The sequence below is a fragment of the Andrena cerasifolii genome, chromosome 4 (assembly GCF_050908995.1).
Source record: "Andrena cerasifolii isolate SP2316 chromosome 4, iyAndCera1_principal, whole genome shotgun sequence".
In the NCBI taxonomy this organism is placed as follows: domain Eukaryota; kingdom Metazoa; phylum Arthropoda; class Insecta; order Hymenoptera; family Andrenidae; genus Andrena; species Andrena cerasifolii.
The window spans coordinates 11,547,113-11,568,229 of NC_135121.1; the positions used below are offsets into that span (position 1 = coordinate 11,547,113).

A 21,117-nucleotide genomic window follows, 5' to 3' on the forward strand; every position below is an offset into this window, starting at 1 on the left:
TGTGTCCCGTGCGTGTTTCCCCGGACCTGCACAAACGGACCGGTTTTCCCCGGTTTCGAGAGGCGGCGAGGGATGAAACCCTTGAGCCAGCCGACACCCTTGTCGACGTCTTCGTGCAAGGGGTTGTCTCCCGCCTGCGGCTCCTCCGTGAGTCTGAGAGAAACGGAGAGAGAGCGAGAGAAGGAGAAGGAGAGTGGACCGGTGGCGCGAAAGAATGGACACAAAGAACGGGGGTGCGAGGTCCCGTGGACGCGTGTACGAGTCTTCGCGTGTACGGGCGCGTTGGGGACATGCACGGCCGATTCTGAAAGGTTGGATTCGCATTGTAGCCGGTTCTCGTGCGGAGGTAGTTCCTTGCGAGAAAGAACGGGCACACGTTCACGCGCGCGCGCGCGGAATCGAAGGGAAGAGAACAGAGGATGCCAGCCCACTCGACGGGAAAGAGGACGAGGGGCGTGTTGGGATTGTCGCGAGCTTTTGCCCGTGCAGAAACAAACGTTCGAGGAAGTCTTTTGAAGCGCGAGCTGCTAGGAAAGACGATGCCTCTTTGTGTCGCACCCCGCCCGACCGATTTTATCTCCGCAACAGTTACTCCGAACAGAGGGAGGGGGGGCTCGACGCGTAATTAGTGTATCGCGATAGCCAGCTTGACTCGCAGTAATTACGGGGGTCCTCGAGGTTGCGGGGAATAATAGCGTTCCGTCCACTTACGGTCGAGGCCGTCGGAGGGGTGGTAACAGAGACGTAGCGGGATGAAGAATCGATGGAGGTTCGAACTTTGATGCTTCTATCTGATTAGACATCTCGATGCGACCATTTCGATGACAGCCATCCACTTTAAGGGTTTCATGGGAGTATAAAGTAAACAGGACGCTCGGCAGGACACGACCACGTGGTCGTTAAGGTCTGTCGCGCGTATATCATCGGACACGCGGTCCCGTATAGGAAGGCGTCGTGGAATTCTGACGCACATGTCCCGGATATACGGGCCCGTTGCACCCGTGGAAAGAAAAACACAGAAAGGCCGCACTTCTGACGTCTTCGCGCGTCGTCTCGGTGTCGCGACACCGAGTCGAGGATCAGGCTTTAAGCCTGCGGTCAGACTCTTGGGAAGTCGTACATTCGCAACCGCAGGAGAAATTAAATCTACGGAGTTGTCGCGCGGAATCATCCGAGGCTCGTCTGTTTCACGCACCCTTGGAGCTATTCCATGCATGGTGCATACTAAATTCGCCAGGCTTTTCAAATTATCCTGTCTGATCTCCACCCCCAGCGCTCTTCGATTCACAGAATCTTAAGATGTTTCTGGGGGTTAAATACACTCTGGCAGGCATGCCCCGAGCCTCGAGGGAATTTCCGAAATATTAATTTTAAACAAATTGGCGGCTATTTAAAGTTGAAATTCTGATTTCTCCGTGCAAAAATCCCGCGAAAAAATCACGATTTCATCTTTAAAAATCCGCCATTTTGTTTTCAATTGATATTTCGGAAAATAACCTCCGTTGATCGGAAGATACATTAATATGCTAACGGAATCTTGTTTGTTTTTTTAATTTAGATAATCAAAAAACCAAATTTTTAAAAATGTTTCTTGGATGTCGCTTGTTACTTTATTATAAACGTAAATATTTTTCCACAAAAAAATTACCAAATGTTCTTTAAATGTTGCTCTTCTAAGCGCAAAAAGTTTTGGAAAAATATACGCTTCTGCTTCTTAAAAAAAAATTCACAAATATTCGCCTCTTTTCGGCCGCCTGACTAGGAATAACCCCGTAACGGTGGTTCGTTGTCGTCCCAGGACATCGACGTGCTATTCACCCGGACAAACGAATCTCCCTTGGATGCTCCTCTCCAACTCCAGCGCCGAATTACGGGTGTTTTCTGTTTCCGGAATCGTCGACGGGTCGCGAAATGGCCAAAGGGGCCGACGATGAAGGCAATAAACGCGCGCGTCTACGGCCACCGTCGCGTTGTATCTTCATTGATAAATTGACGTTGGTCTGCCTCCCTTTAAGGAGCATTAAATAATCGACCCCCCTCGGACCATCATCCAATCGACCGCGTCCATCTTCGTCACGCCACGGAATTGCCTCTGATCGACGCTTACAGATAAAAAACGCGCGGGTCCCGTCTAGCGATCAATCGCACACATTCGTACACGGCTTTTTTAATTCTCCTCTCCGTTCCTCTGCTCGCAGACATCGCCATGGACTGGTCCGATCACGCGCTTTGGTGGCCCGCAAGGAATCACTGGCTGACCAGAACCAGAAGCACCCTGGATCAGTACGGCGTGGCCGCGGACGCCCTCCTTCACTTCACGCCGATGCACAAGATCCTGAGGGTGCAGCTGCCGGACATGCGATGCCTCGACTGCAAAGTCGACTTCTCTGTCAAGACGTTCAACACTGTCATCAACCTGTGCAAAGAATTAGGCAAGTCGACGTGGAAATGTATTGGGTTCCTTCGAACGGGAGTGTGGATTATAACCAGAGTTGGGCATTATCCGAATAAATTTTTATCTCGAATAAAAAATTATTCGTTATTCTCGGATAACTTCATTTTATTCGAAATTTTTATTTGTAGATTATTTCTATACCCAAGTGACATAGGGAAAAGTTTGTAGCATGTTTGGAGATTTTTGCTTTTAACCGATAGGAGTCGATGAATTATAGGTGCAACAAGCAATGCGAGTCGTGTTGATTTCGCACTAGTGGAGATTAATCCTGAATATTGCAAGGTCGACGCCGACGTTTCGAAACGGGATTCCTGAACACATGACTGCCTAGCGCGACACGTAATCGTGGCGGCGTTAATTAGTCTGACGGTAATGAAATAAAATTGTTAAATTCCCAGTCACGCGAAGGTCACGGGTGCCATCGTGCCTCAACTTCGCCGCAGCGGCTAACGGCGGCTTTTTAATCAGGGAAGTGGTCCGCCGCGATAATAGAAGCATTGTATCGCGTCGCCTAGCTAGCTTCCCACTAAGAAAAGAAAAGAAGCAGAAATTATTTTATTTCGCGACAAGCCGAGGAATATACTATTTAATCGACCGCCAGCGTTCGATTACTTTCAGACGTGGGAATGGAAAACGACGGAAAATTGCCGAGTCGCGATCGTCGAAACAGCTTATCCGCGTTGTCATAACGGTTATTAAGTCTCGGTTTCTCGTTTTTGTCCACGTCGTCGTGGACAGACAGATGACCTCGCCGATAGCCTTCCTCGTGTCATACTCGCAAATAGCCGCGGTAACGTAAGCTCCGTTCTGCGATATCATTTCCTCGCGACAAAAAGAATGTTGCAAATTGTAAAACCGCTGATAAACAGCAGAACACGATACAAAGTATGTAAATGCTGACCAAAATTAGCCTAATTTGTCCCCGAGGTAGATGAGACCCTAACAGAGCTCGACGACAAAGTGTTGGATATGATCGTTGTCCTCTGCACTCTCCAGGTATCAGACACCCAGAGGAGTTGTCGTTCTGCAAGCCGCTGGAGCCGAACCACCTGAAATACAACCTGAAGGACCTGCCGGTGAAGAAGAAGATCGAGAACCAGAAGAACGGCCACTGGCACGTACCAGCGGACACGAACACGTTCATTCCAGTGAGCCAGAGTCCCAGAGGATCGACGGGGAGCCTGGACCAGAGCAGCCCGTTCATGTGCGCCCCGGTCACACCCAACAACAGAAATCACAGCACACCGATCAGCTCGCCTGTTTCGGTGAGTACGGAGCTACGAACCCCTTGGCCGCTGGGCCCGTATCGGGGGCCCATAACTGTGCGGCCTGCGCAGATCGGAAATACCTGCGAGCCGGACCTGTTATGGTAATAAATAATCCCCGATCGACCCGATTGCCGCGGCTATGATTTATCGGTATCGGCCTATCATTACCGCTCGCGGAGTCGCTCGTCTGAGAAAACTAATTTGCTTCTCGCGAGAGGGTCGTTTTCCGGGCCCCGGGAGTAGCGCATTAGCCGTGTTTATTGCCCGCTCCCTCTTTCTCTGGCACGAGCACGACCAGGCCCGACGAACCAACTTCACCGATCCCCTTCGCTTTTCCGTTCACCGAACAGACCGGCACATGGAAGAGGAACAACAACTCGTCCGGCTTCGGTAGCACGGGATCGTTCAACGCGAACAACAGCACGATGAGCCTGGAAGCGTTGAACGGAGGGCTGTCCGAGTCCCTGGCGCAGAGCCCTACCTCGATCTCGCCCGAGGTGCGGGGGAAATTGATCAGGCCGAAGAATCTCGTGGAGAGGGCCAGGATGAACGTCGCCTGGCTCGACTCGTCCCTGTCGATCATGGAGCAGGGGATCCGCGAATTCGACACCCTCAGGCTCAAGTTCAAGTTCTACTCGTTCTACGATCTGAACCCGAAAACCGACGCCGTCAGGATCAACATGATTTACGAGCAGGCCAAGTGGCAGCTGCTCGCCGAGGAGATGGACTGCACCGAGGAGGAGATGCTCATGTTCGCCGCTCTGCAGGTACCTACATACCGAATACTCACCGTCGATTCCTTCTCTGCTCGCCGGGATTCGCGGGCGATCGCGGGCAAACAGCTGCCCCCGATTGTTTACGCGGTAACGTTTTCACGATCCAAACATCCGGCGCCCGTGTACCAGATCGATCTATATATACGTAGCAGAGCTGGCGCACGGAAATAGCTCGCGATCGCGCGAAAGAAAGCTGCGGAGGACTCGCTCCTATCACTTTGGCGCGCCAGAAGTATCTTTCGTGTAGATTCTGGATTAGGGTGGTCCTTAGCTACAGGGGTCAACATTTTTTATGAGTTTTTCTTTTATCGCACCACCCTAAATTGTGACACTTGATGAGAAAATAATGTGTGCAAAATTTCAAAGTGATTGGACAATGGCAACCCGTGCCACATTTGAGTTAAAGTTTTGAAATTTTAGTGATTTCTCGTCAGTTTCGAACATAATTGTTTTGGCTATTTTTGAAGTATCGGTGAATATTTTTTAATAAAAGCACAATTTATTAGATGTGTAATAATAATATGTATGTTACTTAAAAAAATAAATACGAAATATATAACGCAGCGTATAAGCTATTGTACGCAGTCGGGTGGTTGTTCGAGTCAAATTATAGTTCTTTTGATGCACGGAAAGTTTATTATTTGTTTTTGTAATAATGATTATAGCATTAGCACTTAGGAATGAATTTTTTTTACATAGTTGTAAACGAAATACTCTCCATTGAAATTTAAGTTATACATTATAGATTGAAGGTAATATTAGGACGTACTTTTATTAAAAAAACAATCACTAATTCCTCTATAACAGCGGAACACAATGATGTGCGAAATTGACGTGAAATCACTAAAATTTCAAAACTTTAACACAAATGTGGCACGGGTTCCCGTTGTCCAATCACTTTAAAATTTTGCACATATCATTTTCTCACCAAGTGTCACAATTTAGAAAGCTGCGACAAAAAAAAGCGGAAGTTGATAAATAAGGATCACTCTATTCTGGATCGTGTTCCAATGGCTGAGATGAAATGGCAGTTTACTTGTACTAGCTTCAAGTGCACCTTGTCGCGTATCATGCGTCTTGCAGTGGGGGTTGAGAGTTATGGACGGTACTGAGTCGCTAACTCCTACCGAGGAGCAAGCTTAATTAGAAAGGACGTAAAAGACTCCTACTGCTCGATTCCTCCGGCACTCGTCCACTTAAAGACATTGAGCGGAGCCCCCCACGCAATGTTCCGCATGCAAATGTCGTTGCCTTATGTCGGCCAAGAAAACGGCTCGCGATTCATGTGGCTTTTCCTACACGCCTACCAGCTTTTCGATCCGCGTGCATAACGATAAAAGGAGCGGCTGTATCTCGGTGAATGACGTGGACGTGATTGGCATTCCGCGTTGCAGGTGCAAGTGAATCTGCAGGCGAGCGTGCCGCAGCCGAGTTACGACAGCAACGGCGCATCCTCGCCCGTCGAGGACGACATTGACGCGGCCTTGACGGACCTCCAGGTGACCCTGGAGGGCAGCAACATCAGCAACGGGCCCAGCGACATCACCCAGGTCCCGGAGCTCTGCGACTACCTGCGCTTCTTGAAGCCCAAGCGCTTCACGCTGAAAGCCTTCAAGCGCTACTGGGTCACCTGCAGGGACCTTCAGCTCAGGCTGTACAAGACCCGGGAGGAAACGAACAGCTCCGAGTCACCTGCCTACGTGATCAATCTGCGTGGCTGCGAGGTCACGCCCGATGTCCATCTATCCCAAGGTCGCTACGGCATCAGGCTCGAGGTGCCCAGCGCCGAGGGCATGACCGAGATGTGGATCAGATGCGACAACGTGAGTACCGTGGGCTTCGCATTCCTTCGCACCCCCGGATTTTTCATAATCTTCCTGTCGACGATCTTGAATCCCCGCTAGAGACACAAGTGCTTGAGACCACTTTAAAAACAATTCATATCTGACTTGTCATATAGGGTGGTTCTTAAATTACGTAAGGCTTTTGGGGGAGAGGTCGCGAATTTCTTACGTTTTCTTACAAATGGAGGAGAGGGAGTCAGGTAGAGTCTTACGTAAAATATTTTTTTAACCTAATTTTCAATATGAGTAGCCTAAAAAAAGTTAAATGAGTTAAAGATGAGATAAGAGAAGAGTAAAAAGAGATAAATGAATTATATAAACCTTCAACAGAATTTTAATAACTGAAGAAGGGAGGAGGGGGTTGAAATATAAAATCTTACGAATTCTTATACGGGAGAGGGAGTGAGAAATCGCCAAAATTACCTTTACGTAATTTAAGGACGGCCCCTATTGAATTACTTTCAAAATTGTCTCAACTTTTTTCAATTAAAATGTTTGATAATATTTCACGGAAAGGGTGGCAGACGCTTGTTAGCCTAGCGGAGCCAAACTTCCAACTCCGCCCCTGCCGCTATAACGCAACAGTTACGTGAATCGAGTCTTTCTTCTACCTTATAGGAACAGCAATACGCCAAGTGGATGGCGGCGTGCAGACTAGCAGCCAAGGGACGCACCCTCGCAGATGCATCCTACGAGAGCGAAGTGAGCAGCATCGCGGCCTTCCTGCAACTGCAAAGGCCTGCGCCTGCACCCGCGATCAATCCGAACTCCCTGGATATCGTTTCAGAGGACTACGTTGCCCCCAGATTCGTGAAGAAATTCAAAGGGAAGGTACGTAGCAGGACTGTCGCTTTGCTCTGTAATAATTCACTTCCGTGGTTCCTGAAAGTTTGGTTCTTCCGCAGTTGGTTCAGAGGATCCTGGAGGCACACGCTAACGTCAAGGATCTTCCTCTGGTCGAAGCTAAACTGAGTTACATCAAAGCCTGGCAATCACTCCCCGAGTACGGTATTTCACTGTTCGTGGTCAGGTTCACTGGGAAGAGCAAGGACGAGCTTCTGGGCATCGCTAATAACAGGCTGATGCGAATGGAGCTTCACAGTGGCGACCATTTGAAGACTTGGAGATACAACACCATGAAAGTAAGTGGATTCTGGATTGGGAAATACTTTCTGGGAAGCTTGAGTCATTCTTAAATAATATTTTGTTTGCGAAGGCGTGGAACGTAAACTGGGAGGTGAAGCACATGATGGTGCAGTTCGAGGAAGAGAATATTATCTTCGAGTGCCAATCCGCTGACTGTAAAGTCGTCCACGAATTTATCGGGGGCTACATATTCCTGTCGATGCGATCGAAAGAAGCCAATCAGACGCTGAACGAGGAAATGTTCCACAAGCTTACCGGAGGATGGGTCTAGGGGGAGAAGAGACTTTTAACACCGAAGGGAGTGCAGTTCTGTTGTCACTCCGGAAACAGAAAATTCTGATCTGAGAAACGATGCGACACTCGTTGGCTGACATTTGTAAAAAAAATACTTAATTCTACACGTAGACGCTTTATTATAATAATTTGTAAATAGGAAATCGTCGCTGGGAATAACACGTTATTAGCGGATTCATCGGAATCCCTAGACAGAGCGTAACGCGTCCCGTGTTTCGCAATCGAATCAAAACACGCACAACGACCGGCCCACGAAAGCGTGAGCCGCACCCTTCTGCACACGCGACGCCATTGATTAAGGTCATGGAACGAATTAATATTTTTACACCAAGAAGCATGTTCTCCCCGAGCCTGATCCTCTAGCCCCGACCTCACTAGAAAATGTCCTCTATGATTTCTTTTCTCTCGGTGGCCAGACCAATCTCTCTCCGGCAAATACATGTATTTTTCGACAGCATGGGGTGCTATGCCGAGCGAGATTGACCCGGTCGCGACGATGGTATATCGAATCGTGTAAATTATTTGTTGTTTTAATGTAAACTATATTATATTAAAAATATTTACTTGTACCGCTGCATATTATCGACCTTACGTATAACAGGCCGCGTTCTTGGACGCGTGATCGGAAAAATTATAGTTTTGTATATTAATAGACGCTAGTTGTACAATAAACTTAATTATTATTACTCCGTGGACTAGGGAGCCACCCTTTGCCTCTTCGATTTCTAAGAATAAGGAAGAACCAGGGAGCGCGAGCTCGGTTTGGTAAGCGATCGAGCAAGCAGTGTGCCTCGTTAAAATGGTAAAATCCTTTATTAAAGTATGCGTTATTAAAAACCGTGTATAGATCATCAATAATCAGCAGAGTAAAAAGTGAATTATAAAGGTCCGTGTCCTGAGCGGTGTGCAAATGCCTGCACACTCTGTCGGCGCTCGATGCGCGAACGACGCTGGTTCATCCGTATCGGTCCGATCATCCTTCAGTCGACCGCGGACAATTGCGTGTCTTTCCCTGGCTTGTCCGTGGACTTGACGGCTATACCGTGATTTTGATTCTCGGTGTTCTTGAACGATGAGAACCCTTTAATTACCACGGGCACGTTGCCACCTCCTGCAGCCCCTGCTCCAACCAAGTTTCCTCCGCCTCCGCAGACCTGGGACGAATTAAGGACGTTCGTTATACACGCGTACTCCCAGCAAACATTACTTTCTAGTCTATCGAATTACGTTCATTAAGACATTCTATCCATCGTCCCACTAAGCTTACACCCACGGTTCTACGGCACGCGGTAGAAGCAAGGGAAGATATAAAATCCATAAATCACTTGTGGGTGGATGGGCGGCGCCGAATGCACGAGTCGACCAGTGAGAGGTCCCGACTTTTCCTTCTTGGTGCGCACCCACTCGTGGCCCAGCACCCTCTCCAGCGTCAGCCTCAAGGTGATATCCGGTTCCAAGATATGCTTAACGATGCTCTTGGCCAACGCGGACACCGTGTTCCGCACCCGCGACCGAAACATCCACCTCCTCGACATCTGGTCCTTGAGCAGCTTCTTCAAGTTTTCGTCGTCGAAGGGCATCGAGCCGTTCAGCATGATGAAGAGGATGATCCCGAGGGACCAGACGTCCGCCAGCTTCGGGTTGTACGGGGTGCCAGAGACGACCTCCGGCGCGGCGTATGCCGCTGAGCCGCAATACGTCTTACTGAGGACCCGCCTACCTTCATGGTCGATGCAGAACCTCGCGAACCCAAAATCGGCCAGCTTCACGTTGAATTTCCTAGAGAGGAGTATGTTCTCGCACTTGAGATCGCGGTGAGCGATGTTCTTGCCGTGGAGGTAGTGGAGACCGGATGCCATCTGCCTGAACCAGAGCTTCGACTGCTGTTCCGGTACAACGCCGTTTCTCTTGACGAAGTCCAGCAGGTCACCATTGTCGGCGTACCGCATGAAAATGAAGACTCTCGGACCGCGTTGAAGTATACTGTGCACCTGCAAGTTTATCGTTCCGTTAATCATTCGCAAGCCATTGCTTCGAGCCTCCTCATCTTTCGCCCAGCTTTGTCTTACTTGAATGATATGGGGATTTTCTATTTTTGTAAGGATTTCGAGTTCACGGGGAAAGAACTTGTTGAGGAAGTCACAGGGAGCTTTCTCTTTGTCGAATATCTTACAGGCTAATCGCAGTTTCTTCGAGCTCGTTCCGTCTACGTACTCAGCCAGGTGCACGGTCGCGTACGAGCCCTAACGATTGCACAGTTTCAGCAGCGTTAACTCCAATTTGTTCAATAAAAAGAACGCGAGATAAACGAAGACGGTCGGGGGAAACATAAAGATCTTGATTCTTCGAGTAAATAAAGAATAGATTCGTCGAAAAGAGGGTGACGAGGGATCGTTATTCGAGCGCTACAGTAATTGTCCAAGAAAAAGAAAGCCACGAGTGAAAGGGGATGGAAGCAAGGGGGCTGCAGAAGTGAGGCGGCACAAAAAACGTGCCGCCGTTTAACGGAAGGGAGAAGAACACGGCGGTACATGAAAGCGAGCGGCGAGTTGTAAAAAGGAATCAAACGAAACAATGTTACAGAGTGGATGAAGGGTAGGGGGCCAGCGGGAGAGGTTAGCGAACAGGTGGGGTACAAAAGGTTTGGGGGTAAATAACCTGTCCGATTTTTTTGCCAATGAGATAGCCCCGCTGCTCAAGAGCGTTCACCTCCGAATTTCGGGGGCTGAGTCGCGTGGCCATGCCAGTGGATCTTCATTGGACTTTCGAGCCTGATAACAGATAACTGGTTCTTCTTCTTCGCACGCTTCTCTCCCTCCTTTCGGTATTTCCCACCGTGTCACGCTTTTCTACCCTGTGCCAGGGCTTCGTTTTACCTTCCTTCCTCGGAACGTTTGCCCGTACTTGTCCCTTAAATGTTATTCGATAGAATTTCGTCGCGACAGATGTGGTTCGTGCTCCTGTCAGGGGCCGAGGGACAACTCGTGGTAATGTTACGTTGATGAGCCCGTGACGGGGATCCGTTTTGTCATTTCAGATGGCTGCATGCACTAGAATTTTGAGCGTCGAGACCAGCTTGTACCTGGCACGGAACGGGGCAGAGGAAAAGATCCGTGTCTCATTCGAACACAGCCATTATACTTCGAAACAACGAACAGTTGACCCGCGAGCGCTACTTCACCATGACTAGCTTCGATTCTCAAGTATCTTCAAGTCTTACAGATACGCGCGTGCCTTCGAAACACGCGGTATATCGGATCTTCTTAAACGCAATGCTGCTTTCACACGTAACTTCAACCCTCGAGTTTCTGATCCGCGCTCTTTCTCTTCCAAGCATCTCGGTATAGTAAAGAAAGATTCACTGCGAATACGTTCATTCGCCTTTCGTCTGTTTCAATGAACAGTTGAATCCCGGGTCTAGAGAGTCCCGGGCACCGCTAGCGGCGGACTAAAAAATTAAAAAGCTTTCAACGCATCGGTGACTTTTTTTTTATCGAATCGAATACGGATGCATTAATGCAATGGTTAAACGAACACATCGGAGTTTGGTCTTATAGAATTTTTTTATTAAACGTAATTACACATTGCGTATGAACGAATTACGCAGCCGGATCGTCGCCCTTAGTGGTACGCGTGTAAATAAGCTGTGCATGGTGCTGCACGACTTGTTTGATGAGTCCCTTCTGTTGCAGCTCGATCAGTGCCCTCCTGGCAAGGGATCCGCGGATCTTTAACCTTTCGCTGACGATCGACGGTGTGATCAATTTGTACTGTGGCACTTCTTTCAACAGTTTCTCATATGTGCCTTTGTCGAACAGCACTTGGTTGTTTAACTTGTCGCGTACTTTTCCCTTGGACCACTTCTGCAATAACCGACGAATACAAGATATTAGGACCGATAGTTTGAATTCAAATTGTCATCCATATTTATTGAAACATTGTATCAGACTCATTAAATCAGCTGTTGCATCCATGGTTTTTCAAGAATATAAGTGCTCATCATTTATAGGTTCTTTGATGCGAGAGAGATGTAGAAAAAAGATAATACGAACCTTCTTCTTGGCTTTGCCACCAGATCCTCCCTCTTTCTTTTTCTGTGTCTTTTGTGGTTGCTTTGAAGACCCCTTAGTATCCTTTTTAGGCGGCTGAAATAGGAAATAGAAGTGAACAAAGTGTCCAAAGAATTCAAGCGCGTGATCTATATACCCAATGCTGTTCAGACTCATTAAATCAGTATGTTGCTATCATAGAATTGATCTAGAATGAGTGTATCATCATAGTAAGTTGCTCAGAGCTACGCCAGATCATTTTACAAGATTAATGTGCGTTTCAGAAATCTTTTACCGTGTCAACAAAACATATACGTGAAATACAGGTTATATGTTGACAAGTTACCGAAACCAGCGACAATTTTCACTTCTCATCGAAGACAACGATTAGCACGCTTCTGCTAGTCTATCTAAAAGTAATTGGAACTCGATACAAATGCTTTCTAATGGAATATGTCCAGAGCATCGTATACACCATGTGGACGAAATCGCCGAGCTAAGGTTATCCAGTCAGGTATTTGTAAAATTTCCACGCGATTCTTGAATTAGTTTTCCAAAAAACAGTATCACAGTACACAAACGAGAACTTCTATCGCACTCACAAAATTGCGTTCGATTGAATACCATTAACAATAAAAGGAGAAAAGCCCTCGGCGAATACTCACCATGATGGCTGTCGACTCAAAAAGAAAAGGGAAGTTCGTAAATCGCCATATTCTATAGTTCTCCTTATCAGCGACCTCTGGTTCGCTACTTCCGTCAATGGCGTTCCATTAATAGAACAAAATTTCAAAAATAGGATACTAACAGGTGCGCAAATTAGTGGCTAATTCGAAACCAATTCGCTTGTCGCGGTGGTATATGAACCAAAGAGTTAAATAAAGTAGACGGTACGAAACTAAATTGCCGCAGATATTATAGCAGTCAGCGCGTAAAAACGGCTGCCCGCTTCTGCACCAATGAAGGAGTTAATGCTACCAAATATCTCTAGATGAAACTTATGTGACTAAAATTTCTCTAGCGTGTCGGCGAGAAAGTACGCCAATGCCAGAGAAGGGACCGAGAATTTTGACGCGAAAATGCGTCACTGCCAGGTAAAGAGTTAAGCATGGCGCCACGCCGAGTGTTTCCACGTCCCGGGTCTTTCAACCTCTGACGCGTTTACAAAATGTATTCGCTATAGGAATACCTTTTAGTGTGATTAAATTGATCACGAACCTCCGCCTCCGCATTCAGTTTCGTACTAGAAAGGTAATCTTCCCACGATAGAACTGTTAATGTTAGGTTAAGAGAACCCTTTCACCGTTCCGAGACGTGTCAGTGGTGTGTTTTCATTCGCTCCATTAACGACAAGCATGGAGCTAATCTGTTAATTATCGGCGACGTGGCGAACAATCTTGAACGGTATATTTTGTTTAAGAACCCAATTCCTAGCAGTAGTATGCGGCTGTTGTCATTAACGGATAAGTGAAGGTGTCTTTTAATCAGCTGTGCGATCAGCAACCTATATTCGACATATTTTTAATCATCCCCAACGATTGTTTCCGTCGACGTGAATATTTCGAGCTTGAACGCTCGCGTTAACGTGCAGACAGTTGTAATTGAAAGGTTCATTCAGGAGAACGATGTTTCAAACAAAGCATATGCGAAATCCAGGACTACTCAAAGAACGGTTTTATTTTTATTACAGAACCAGCATCACACGTAGAAGCAATCCTGGCATCACTGCAGAATGCTTCCTCTTTCGCACAAAGACTCGCGCAACATCGGCAGTCGGATAAAGGAGAAGGTATTGGGATGGAAGCGTTTGATATTCTCTGACAAAAACACCAGGAATCTGTTTCTATTCCTTATACTCAACTTATCCTTTGCCTTCATTGAATTACTGTACGGAATATGGACGAATAGTCTGGGCTTGATATCGGATAGCTTTCACATGTTCTTCGATTGCACTGGCTTATTGTTTGGTTTGGCTGCGTCCGTTATAACAAAGTGGAGAGCGAACAACCGTTACTCCTATGGGTATGTCAGAGCAGAGGTTCTGGGAGGATTTGTCAATGCCCTGCTCTTGTTCTTCATCGCCCTGTTCATTATGTCGGAGGCTGTTGAAAGGGCCATCGAGCCGCCAGAGATCAAACACGAGAGGCTTCTGGACGTGTCTATCTTGGGACTGTTAATTAATTTAGTAGGAATATACGTGTTTCATCACGGACACGGTCACGGCCATGGAATGAGTCACGGCCATTCACATTCTCACTCTCACGGTGGTCATGGACATTCCCACATGAATCACAGCCACGATCATCACGATATCGAAATCGATCCTTCCTTCAGCGGTACAAATTCTCAGATCATGAAGGGTGTTTTCTTGCATATCCTAGCCGACACTCTTGGGTCCGTAGGTGTAATTATATCAGCCATACTAATGCGCCTGTTTGGTTGGTTTATCGCCGATCCGATTTGCTCCATGCTGATCGCAGTATTGATAGTATTAAGCGTGCTTTCTTTAATGAAAGACTCTTGGGAGATACTGATGCAAAGACAGCCGCTGGCGCTGGATCACGTTCTGCCCCAGTGTTACAATAAAGTGACCCAACTAGCTGGGGTGTACAGTGTGCAAGAGCCACATTTCTGGACGCTTTGCTCGGACGTGTACGTCGGGTGCATGAAATTAGAAGTGGCTAGAACGGTGGAGCCTAAATACGTCGTGGCGCACACGCAAATGATTTTCCAAGCGGCCGGAGTAAGGCATCTGACGGTTCAATTGGATTACGCACCCATGTGATCTACGAAAAGTATGCATGTCGTAAAGTGTTCTTATAAGTGCTCCAAGACTGTATTTATTTGCGGGATCTGCCAGAAGCATGCGAGGAACATCGCGTTGATGCAAAATATTTTTGCCATTCTAAAATTCTGCAGATGCATTGTTTTAAGTAGCAGCGAATACCATCTTGGATTGCAAATTCTTTAGAAATCTGTTCCGTTATTAGAAGCCGCGGGATTATTCTATGCTAAGGACGACATTAGATTCTCATTCTCCATTTCATTCCTTCATTTTTGCTATCGTGTATATATATACAGACATCGGCTCGATCGTATCCGCCACAACATTCTCTTTTAGCATTGCAGCTTAGGGTGTTAATTTAAAGTGACAAGCACTGTTTTGCATTGTCCGTTAGAGTCTCTGTATCGAAATGCATTTAAAATCTAGAAGAACTTCTGGTGCATGGCGTTAGATCTTTTTTTTTACCGTTACAGGGCTTAGCTTAAGTCGCAACTGTAAGAACATTTTTATCTCCTCTTTGTTACTGTATACGTTTCTGTATATTGTAATTTGTACTGTTAAACCCTGAGCATTGCGGTCGATTGCGTGCCGGGAGGAGAAACCGCTGCGTCTGCACGCGACTAAAGCGACCGTAACAATTTACAGACAGCTGTAGACAGCTAGTCATTATTATACAAGAAATACGAAGTGTATATTATATATAAATGCAACTTTATAAATTGTAATATAAATTGATATTCTTACGTTTACACGAACTTGTGCTTTCCTCAATCTTGTATTTACTTTGTGTGTTCTGTTCGCGTTAAGCGGTTATACCTAGTCAGGCGGCCGAAAAGAGGCGAATATTTGTGAATTTCTTTTGAAGAAGCGGAAGCATATATTTTCACAAAACTTTTTGCACTTAAAACAGCAACATTTAAAGAACATTTGGTAATTTTTTCGTAGAAAAATATTTACGTTTATAATAAAGTAACAACCGACATCCAAGAAGCATTTTTAAAAATTTGGTTTTGCGGTGAGCACTGCCATTCGGAAGCAGATTATCTAAATTAAAAAAAACAAACAAGATTCCGTTAGCATATTAATGTATCTTTCGATTAGCGGAGGGAATTTCCGAAATATTAATTGAAAACAAAATGCCGGCTATTTAAACTTGAAATCATGATTTTTTCGCGGGATTTTTGCACGAAAAAATGAGAATTTCAACTTTAAATAGCCATCATTTTGTTTTAAATTAATATTTCGGAAATTCCCTCCGCTAATCTGAAGATACATTAATATATTAATGAAATCTTTTTTGTATTTTGAATTTAGATAATCTAGTTCCGAATGGCAGTGCTCACCGCAAAAGCAAATTTTTAAAAATGCTTCTTGGATGTCGGTTGTTACTTTATTATAAACGTAGATATTTTTCTACGAAAAAAATACCAAATGTTCTTTAAATATTGCTCTTTTAAGCGCAAAAGGTTTTGTAAAAATATATGCTTCCGCTTCTTCAAAAAAAATTCACAAACATTCGCCACTTTTCGGCCGCCTGACTAGGTATAATCCCTTAAGTAGCTTCGTCGTTTGATCGATACGGAATATTCGCGAGCGCTTAACACGTACAGGACGATCGTTCAGCGGCGATGCATTTGTATCTTTGAGATACTATTTACGAGCGATTCGATAGGCGGATCGCGAGCAATATCGAAACAAATATACCATAGAAGATTTCTCGAAAAGCTGATGAAAGCAACTCTCCACGCACCACATCATTGATCGAAACGAAGCTGCGGCACTTATTAGTTCACGCGTTCCCTCGGTCGGCAGGAGTTTCTATTGCATATTTTATAAATGCGCGATAGAACGGATCAGTCATCGTTCGCCCATCACCCTCACGAGCATTGTAACACCTTCGAAACGCGATCGTCGACTTAGATTAACGAGAGATGTGTAAGCATAAGCCGTAAGCATGACAGGGACATTCCACGTAGCTGAAGTATACGGATCGTATACTTCGAGTTGTGATGACACAGGCCAAAACCTACCGATAGGATGGAACGAAGCGTCGATAGAAATTATACACGCGCTCCTAATGTTAGCATAGAGAACTTTTCTATTGAGTCACTGTACCATCGTATATACGTAAGGCGACAGGATAACTTGCGATCGTTTCGAGTCCGACGAGACTTCTACTTAACGATGAGCGGTGCGATTTCCGAGATGAAAGTCAACATTGTTACGTTTTATTAACATTACTGTATAGAACGAAGACGGGAGAGGATGCAAATATCTTCTCAATATCGACAGACTGTAAATAATAAACAGAAGGTACTTATAAACGATCGTCGAATCCTCTTCTCAATGTTCTCGCTCTACCACTGCTGTTCCCCTCGTATCGTTTCAATCGAAGGATCATTGAGATTACGAATGTTTCTCCACCAGACCAACTTCTTCCTGAAAGATATTCCCGTCCACGCGCGTCCGCTTCCTGTCGAGGCGGGGAATCACTTGACCGCCAGGCTTTCAAACACGTATTACATTTATTTGAAGGATATGTATACACATATAAATACATAAATATTTATAATAAAATCGCTGAAGCTGAGTCCACGCGGGGTAGAGACCCAGGACGCCCGTCTCGACGGTCGCGCGCGTGGCACCAGCTTCGGCCTCGCCGCGTATTTAGCTTTCTCCTCGAAACGGCCTCGCAAATGTAACAGATCGTACTTCGATAGGGATATCTCGTTTGTCTCGTACGGCGCGAATGAACGTGTCTCTTATATACATATAGCAAACTATCAAAAATGAAAAACCGTGCGGAACGCTCGCCCCTTGTCTATCTAAATGGACACACGGAATAAGATGGGAACCGGAGGAGTCCGTTTCTGCCTGCGAAGTAATCGAGTACGAGTGAATGGGGAGGGGACGAACACCATTGTGGAACATTTGCTTCGCGTGAAACTGTGAACCGAGACCGATCTTCGCGTCGGACTTGGATTTACGGACGCATGGCAGTATCGCGTTGTTCGTGGTTGCCGTCGGCGGCAGTTCGCAAATCGTGAGATCGCGGAATAAGGGTTCCGGCGATCGACGGGCAGGCTTATCCTAGAGAAGTGACGAACTCGTGATTAATATCGCGTTTATAGTCTACGATTTACGAATTTGGCAGTCGTGTTGCACGTTTCTTGCTCGTTGAAGTGTATTTCTTTTGTTTGTTTCTTCGCCTTGTTTTTATACAATATATTAATAGCCGCGGCTTCTCTGCGCAGTGTAACCGCAGAATTCGAGGATCCGACGACGTGCCTCCACTCTGGGCACGCTCTCTACCCGCTACCATATATAGAATATAATAATCTATAAAATTTCTTCAAAGTCTCCAACAACGCGCCGTATTCGTATCCGGTAAAGCCATTTTCACTCGTGCGACTCAATCCATCGTCAACATTTAATAATCCCGATCAGAATACGCTAATACTCGTAGCAATAATAAGAATGATGATGACGATCGCGGTAATGAGGACAATTAATAATAATAATAATATATTACTCTGAATCATATTTTACAGTCCATCTAACAACAACGAACGTACTTAGTTGCAACAGCCTCTTTTTTTTCTTTTCCCCCTCGTTCGTTTTTAAATAGCTTTCGGTAAGTTAAGCGCGTTGGTCGTATGCAAGATAATTTTCTTCCCGCCTATCCTGTCTCGCCCGAACGGGCGCTATTCTGTTCTAAAAACAAAGATATCTCTTCTCTACTCCTTCGAGACGTTCTCTCGCTGTTCTTAACGGACCATCGAGAATGCTCGAGAGCTAATTAACGCCTATGGTCTATGATCTATCGTTAGGAGAGCGACGACGCGCAGAAAAGGAAATCACAGTAAGACGAAAATCCACAAAGTGTCGGCTTGACATTCGATCACCTTCTTCCCCACGCTTTTCCGTCGCATATGTATAATCTGCTTATCCTACGTGCCTCTTATGGCTAAAATCGTCGACGATACACGCGCTCGACGTTGCTCCACTCCTTTCCCTCTAAATACTACTCGTTTACGTACTCGTCCTAGCTTCACCCTCGCTTCCATCCCCGGGGGATCCGTTTCACCGGATCAATGGCCGCTGAAAAATCGAAGGATCTACCCCCTTCGCTACCCCTTTTGTGTCCCTGGCCCCGGCCATCCAGGATCAATTCTCCGTAATCTTCAGCCCCCGCCGTTCGTTGGCCACGCTCCCCGTGGCCAGACAATCAAGAAAGTTCCGTGCCGTTGACAACCAAGTGTTCTCCACCGGATCTTCACTTCTTCTTGCCCTTGCCGTTCTTCTGGATCTTCGTGATTTTCAGTCTACAGTTCGATCCCCCGGTGTACACGACCTCGGCCCTCCCGCCGTCCTCTATCGCGGCCACCAGAGCCTTCACCGACTTGACGTGCACGTCCTTGGCGCTGATTTCCAGGGACGTGCCCGGGTACCGGTCCCTCACGCATTTCCCGATGCTGGATGCCTGCGCCTCCCTCAGCTCCACCCCGTCCAGGCACAGCCAAGTGAGATACTGAAGGTGCGTCAGGATCGTCTGCACGAACACGTGCTCCATCTGCACCTTCTTCGCGCTGTCGGTCACTATCAGCCCGTTCGCCTTGAGGAAGCTCAGGTTGCACAGCTTCACGTACTTGGCGATCTGTCTCATGGTCTTCTCGCTGTCCTCCAAGGTGACCCGCCAGAAATTGATCCGCAGGGACTGCAGGTTCCTGAAATGGGAGGAGAGGCAGGCGAAGAACTGCTGGAGGATCTTGTCGTCGATGAACAGCAGGGACCCGCTGCTCCCGCCTATGGTGGACTTGTCCAGGGAGAGATCCAGCTCGCTGAGGGCGGTGAAGCCGGCCAGGAAGGGCAGAAGAAGAGGACCTCGGAGCGCCAGACGATCGTTCACTGTCACCTGCAATCAGAAATAATGCTTTCAGCCCGCTCTGCCCGCGACAATTTTTCCTCCTTTTCCCGGGACTGGCCAGATAACGAAGACGAATGGGAATTTCGGGGGGATGCGGACGAATTCTGATCAGCGGCCATTTGGACGAAAGAACCGGGGGACACTTGCCTGGACTGTAACTGCCCGCGGTATCGATTCGTCGAGTTTACGAGCGACGGGTCGTTTTATTCGCCCTGGACGAAACCAGTATCCAAACCAGCATGAATAATCTACCGCGGTTAGGGCGACCGCCGGCCAGACCGCGAACGAATCATCGTCAGCCTCGAATTACGAATCGTCCGGTTCACTCGGGCTCGAGTGTCTCGAACGGGCCAGAACCTCAGCAACCCGATACCGTCGGCTCGCCTTCTCTTCGACAACCGTACGCATCGTTACGTTCCGTTTCTGGTACACGCGTATGTACTTAGGGCAACTCAGCAGTCGAACAATCCCAATGGAAGAGACTTGTACCTTTGACGGACGGCAAATTCGGAGCAGGGGAGACCGGGGCAAGTTGATAAGAAAACAAACATACAAACATACAAACAAACATACATACAAACAAACAAACAAACAGAGGATCGAAGTGGAATAAAATCGTTTAAAAAGAAATCTGTGTAGTTTTTAGACTACGTCTTTGTATAATTTTTAGTCTCTACTGTTTGAAAGTTATCTAGATTAAAATTTTATATTTCAAATTTGTTAAAAATTAAACGGATATTTTACAGATGTATTAACACGCCCCAAAGGACTATCAACTTGCCCCGCAGTGGGATAAATTGATACACTTTGCTTACACCCAAATAAATTCTTTTCATTTATTTTGTATGTATTTTCTCAAGTTTTCATTAACAATATATTAAAGAGGAAGGACCGAAGTATATTTTAGCATATTTGTTATTAAGTAATTAATTCAAACAAAAATGACAGAAATTGAAAGCTGAAAAACGTATCAACTTGCCCCGGCCTCCCTTACACGCTTGCTGGAATGCTCTTCTTCTTGGAACGGCCCTGTCTTACATTAAATCATTCCAAGATACCTACGTACTTTTATCTCCCAAAGGAACTTCCATTTTCGATCAGGTACCTCGTTATTAAGAATCGATAAGTTCATCGATGTGCCAAGATGAGTTACGGACCTCAACTACAACTACGAAGCTCTTGACAAAGTCCGAAGATATTAGGATCCTTTTTCATCCCACAGCGCTCGGAAAATATGACTGGAAAGAGGATTACTTACTTGAAAACCGGCCAGTCTGAGGAACACAATCGCGGGGCAGGCAGGAGGCGGCGCGGCCCTCAGGAGCTCAGCCCCGGCGTCGTCCCGGCGCCCTAATCTCGCTAAAGGACCCTCGTGGACGGCCAGATGCAGGCGAGCGTTGCACAGGCTCAGCTCGCGGACGCTCGTGTATCTGAGCAGCTCGGAGAACACGGCCAAGCTGTCCGATTCCTGCGGACCCGGACACATTTTCCGCTTTAAAGTGGTGCCTCTGTAGCACTTGCTGAGACAAGGCTCTTAAATACTGCGGTTAGGGCCCTCGGCAACTTTCGCGCC

The 21,117-nt window shown here is 46.7% G+C and overlaps 5 protein-coding genes across 12 annotated transcripts in view; 2 read left to right on the forward strand and 3 right to left on the reverse strand.

Annotated features, from left to right (window-relative positions):
* The window catches only part of LOC143367821 (unc-112-related protein), a 48,990-nt gene extending 40,521 nt beyond the window's left edge, over nt 1-8,469 (forward strand). The window contains exons 2-8 of the mRNA XM_076810018.1: nt 2,199-2,432; nt 3,452-3,720; nt 4,074-4,490; nt 5,894-6,322; nt 6,962-7,174; nt 7,249-7,485; nt 7,560-8,469. Of these exons, the coding sequence (XP_076666133.1) occupies nt 2,199-2,432; nt 3,452-3,720; nt 4,074-4,490; nt 5,894-6,322; nt 6,962-7,174; nt 7,249-7,485; nt 7,560-7,760 (2,000 nt within the window). The 3' untranslated portion in view covers nt 7,761-8,469. The remainder of the gene's footprint in view (nt 1-2,198; nt 2,433-3,451; nt 3,721-4,073; nt 4,491-5,893; nt 6,323-6,961; nt 7,175-7,248; nt 7,486-7,559) is intronic.
* A 157-nt stretch (nt 8,470-8,626) lies between these two features.
* Tssk (Testis-specific serine/threonine kinase) lies at nt 8,627-11,333 on the reverse strand. Of its 2 annotated transcripts, none has more exons than XM_076810094.1 (3): nt 10,442-11,333; nt 9,109-9,774; nt 8,627-8,937 (listed from the first exon to the last, which is right to left on the reverse strand). In XM_076810094.1, exons 1-3 carry the CDS (start codon nt 10,523-10,525, stop codon nt 8,764-8,766), a joined length of 924 nt encoding a protein of 307 aa, XP_076666209.1. In that variant the 5' UTR covers nt 10,526-11,333; the 3' UTR covers nt 8,627-8,763. The 2 variants fall into 2 exon arrangements, with proteins under 2 accessions (XP_076666209.1, XP_076666210.1); XM_076810095.1 differs by having other exon boundaries at nt 10,493-11,332.
* Rps25 (ribosomal protein S25) lies at nt 11,328-12,564 on the reverse strand. The gene is made up of 3 exons (XM_076810116.1): nt 12,498-12,564; nt 11,836-11,928; nt 11,328-11,646 (listed from the first exon to the last, which is right to left on the reverse strand). Exons 1-3 carry the CDS (start codon nt 12,498-12,500, stop codon nt 11,383-11,385), a joined length of 360 nt encoding a protein of 119 aa, XP_076666231.1. The 5' UTR covers nt 12,501-12,564; the 3' UTR covers nt 11,328-11,382.
* A 342-nt stretch (nt 12,565-12,906) lies between these two features.
* Nucleotides 12,907-16,941, forward strand: Znt86d (solute carrier family 30 member 7). Of its 4 annotated transcripts, none has more exons than XM_076810076.1 (3): nt 12,907-12,926; nt 13,523-15,426; nt 16,175-16,941. In XM_076810076.1, exon 2 carries the CDS (start codon nt 13,565-13,567, stop codon nt 14,615-14,617), a length of 1,053 nt encoding a protein of 350 aa, XP_076666191.1. In that variant the 5' UTR covers nt 12,907-12,926; nt 13,523-13,564; the 3' UTR covers nt 14,618-15,426; nt 16,175-16,941. The 4 variants fall into 4 exon arrangements, with proteins under 4 accessions (XP_076666191.1, XP_076666187.1, XP_076666189.1 ...); XM_076810072.1 differs by lacking the exon at nt 12,907-12,926 and adding an exon at nt 12,933-13,083; XM_076810074.1 differs by lacking the exon at nt 12,907-12,926 and adding an exon at nt 12,933-13,083 and having other exon boundaries at nt 13,523-15,412; nt 16,178-16,941.
* A 182-nt stretch (nt 16,942-17,123) lies between these two features.
* Nucleotides 17,124-21,117, reverse strand: part of LOC143367812 (uncharacterized) — a 176,502-nt gene continuing 172,508 nt past the window's right edge. For all 4 annotated transcript variants that reach the window (XM_076809990.1, XM_076809989.1, XM_076809993.1 and 1 more), the window contains exons 10-11: nt 20,803-21,012; nt 17,124-19,532 (exon numbers count right to left, since the gene is read on the reverse strand). In XM_076809990.1, coding sequence (XP_076666105.1) covers nt 18,894-19,532; nt 20,803-21,012 — 849 coding nt within the window. In that variant the 3' untranslated portion in view covers nt 17,124-18,893. The remainder of the gene's footprint in view (nt 19,533-20,802; nt 21,013-21,117) is intronic.

What these genes read in the sequence shown, in the direction of transcription:
- Tssk (XM_076810094.1), bottom strand. Translation starts at nt 10,525, where the DNA reads ATGGCCACGCGACTCAGCCCCCGAAATTCGGAGGTGAACGCTCTTGAG. An exon ending in TTGGCAAAAAAATCGGACAG is followed by an intron (nt 9,775 to 10,441) that starts GTTATTTACCCC and finishes ATAAACTTGCAG; the next exon opens with GTGCACAGTATACTTCAACG. An exon ending in CGCCGCCCATCCACCCACAA is followed by an intron (nt 8,938 to 9,108) that starts GTGATTTATGGA and finishes AATTCGTCCCAG; the next exon opens with GTCTGCGGAGGCGGAGGAAA.
- Rps25 (XM_076810116.1), bottom strand. An exon ending in GTGGCAAAGCCAAGAAGAAG is followed by an intron (nt 11,647 to 11,835) that starts GTTCGTATTATC and finishes CGGTTATTGCAG; the next exon opens with AAGTGGTCCAAGGGAAAAGT.
- Znt86d (XM_076810076.1), top strand. Translation starts at nt 13,565, where the DNA reads ATGCTTCCTCTTTCGCACAAAGACTCGCGCAACATCGGCAGTCGGATA.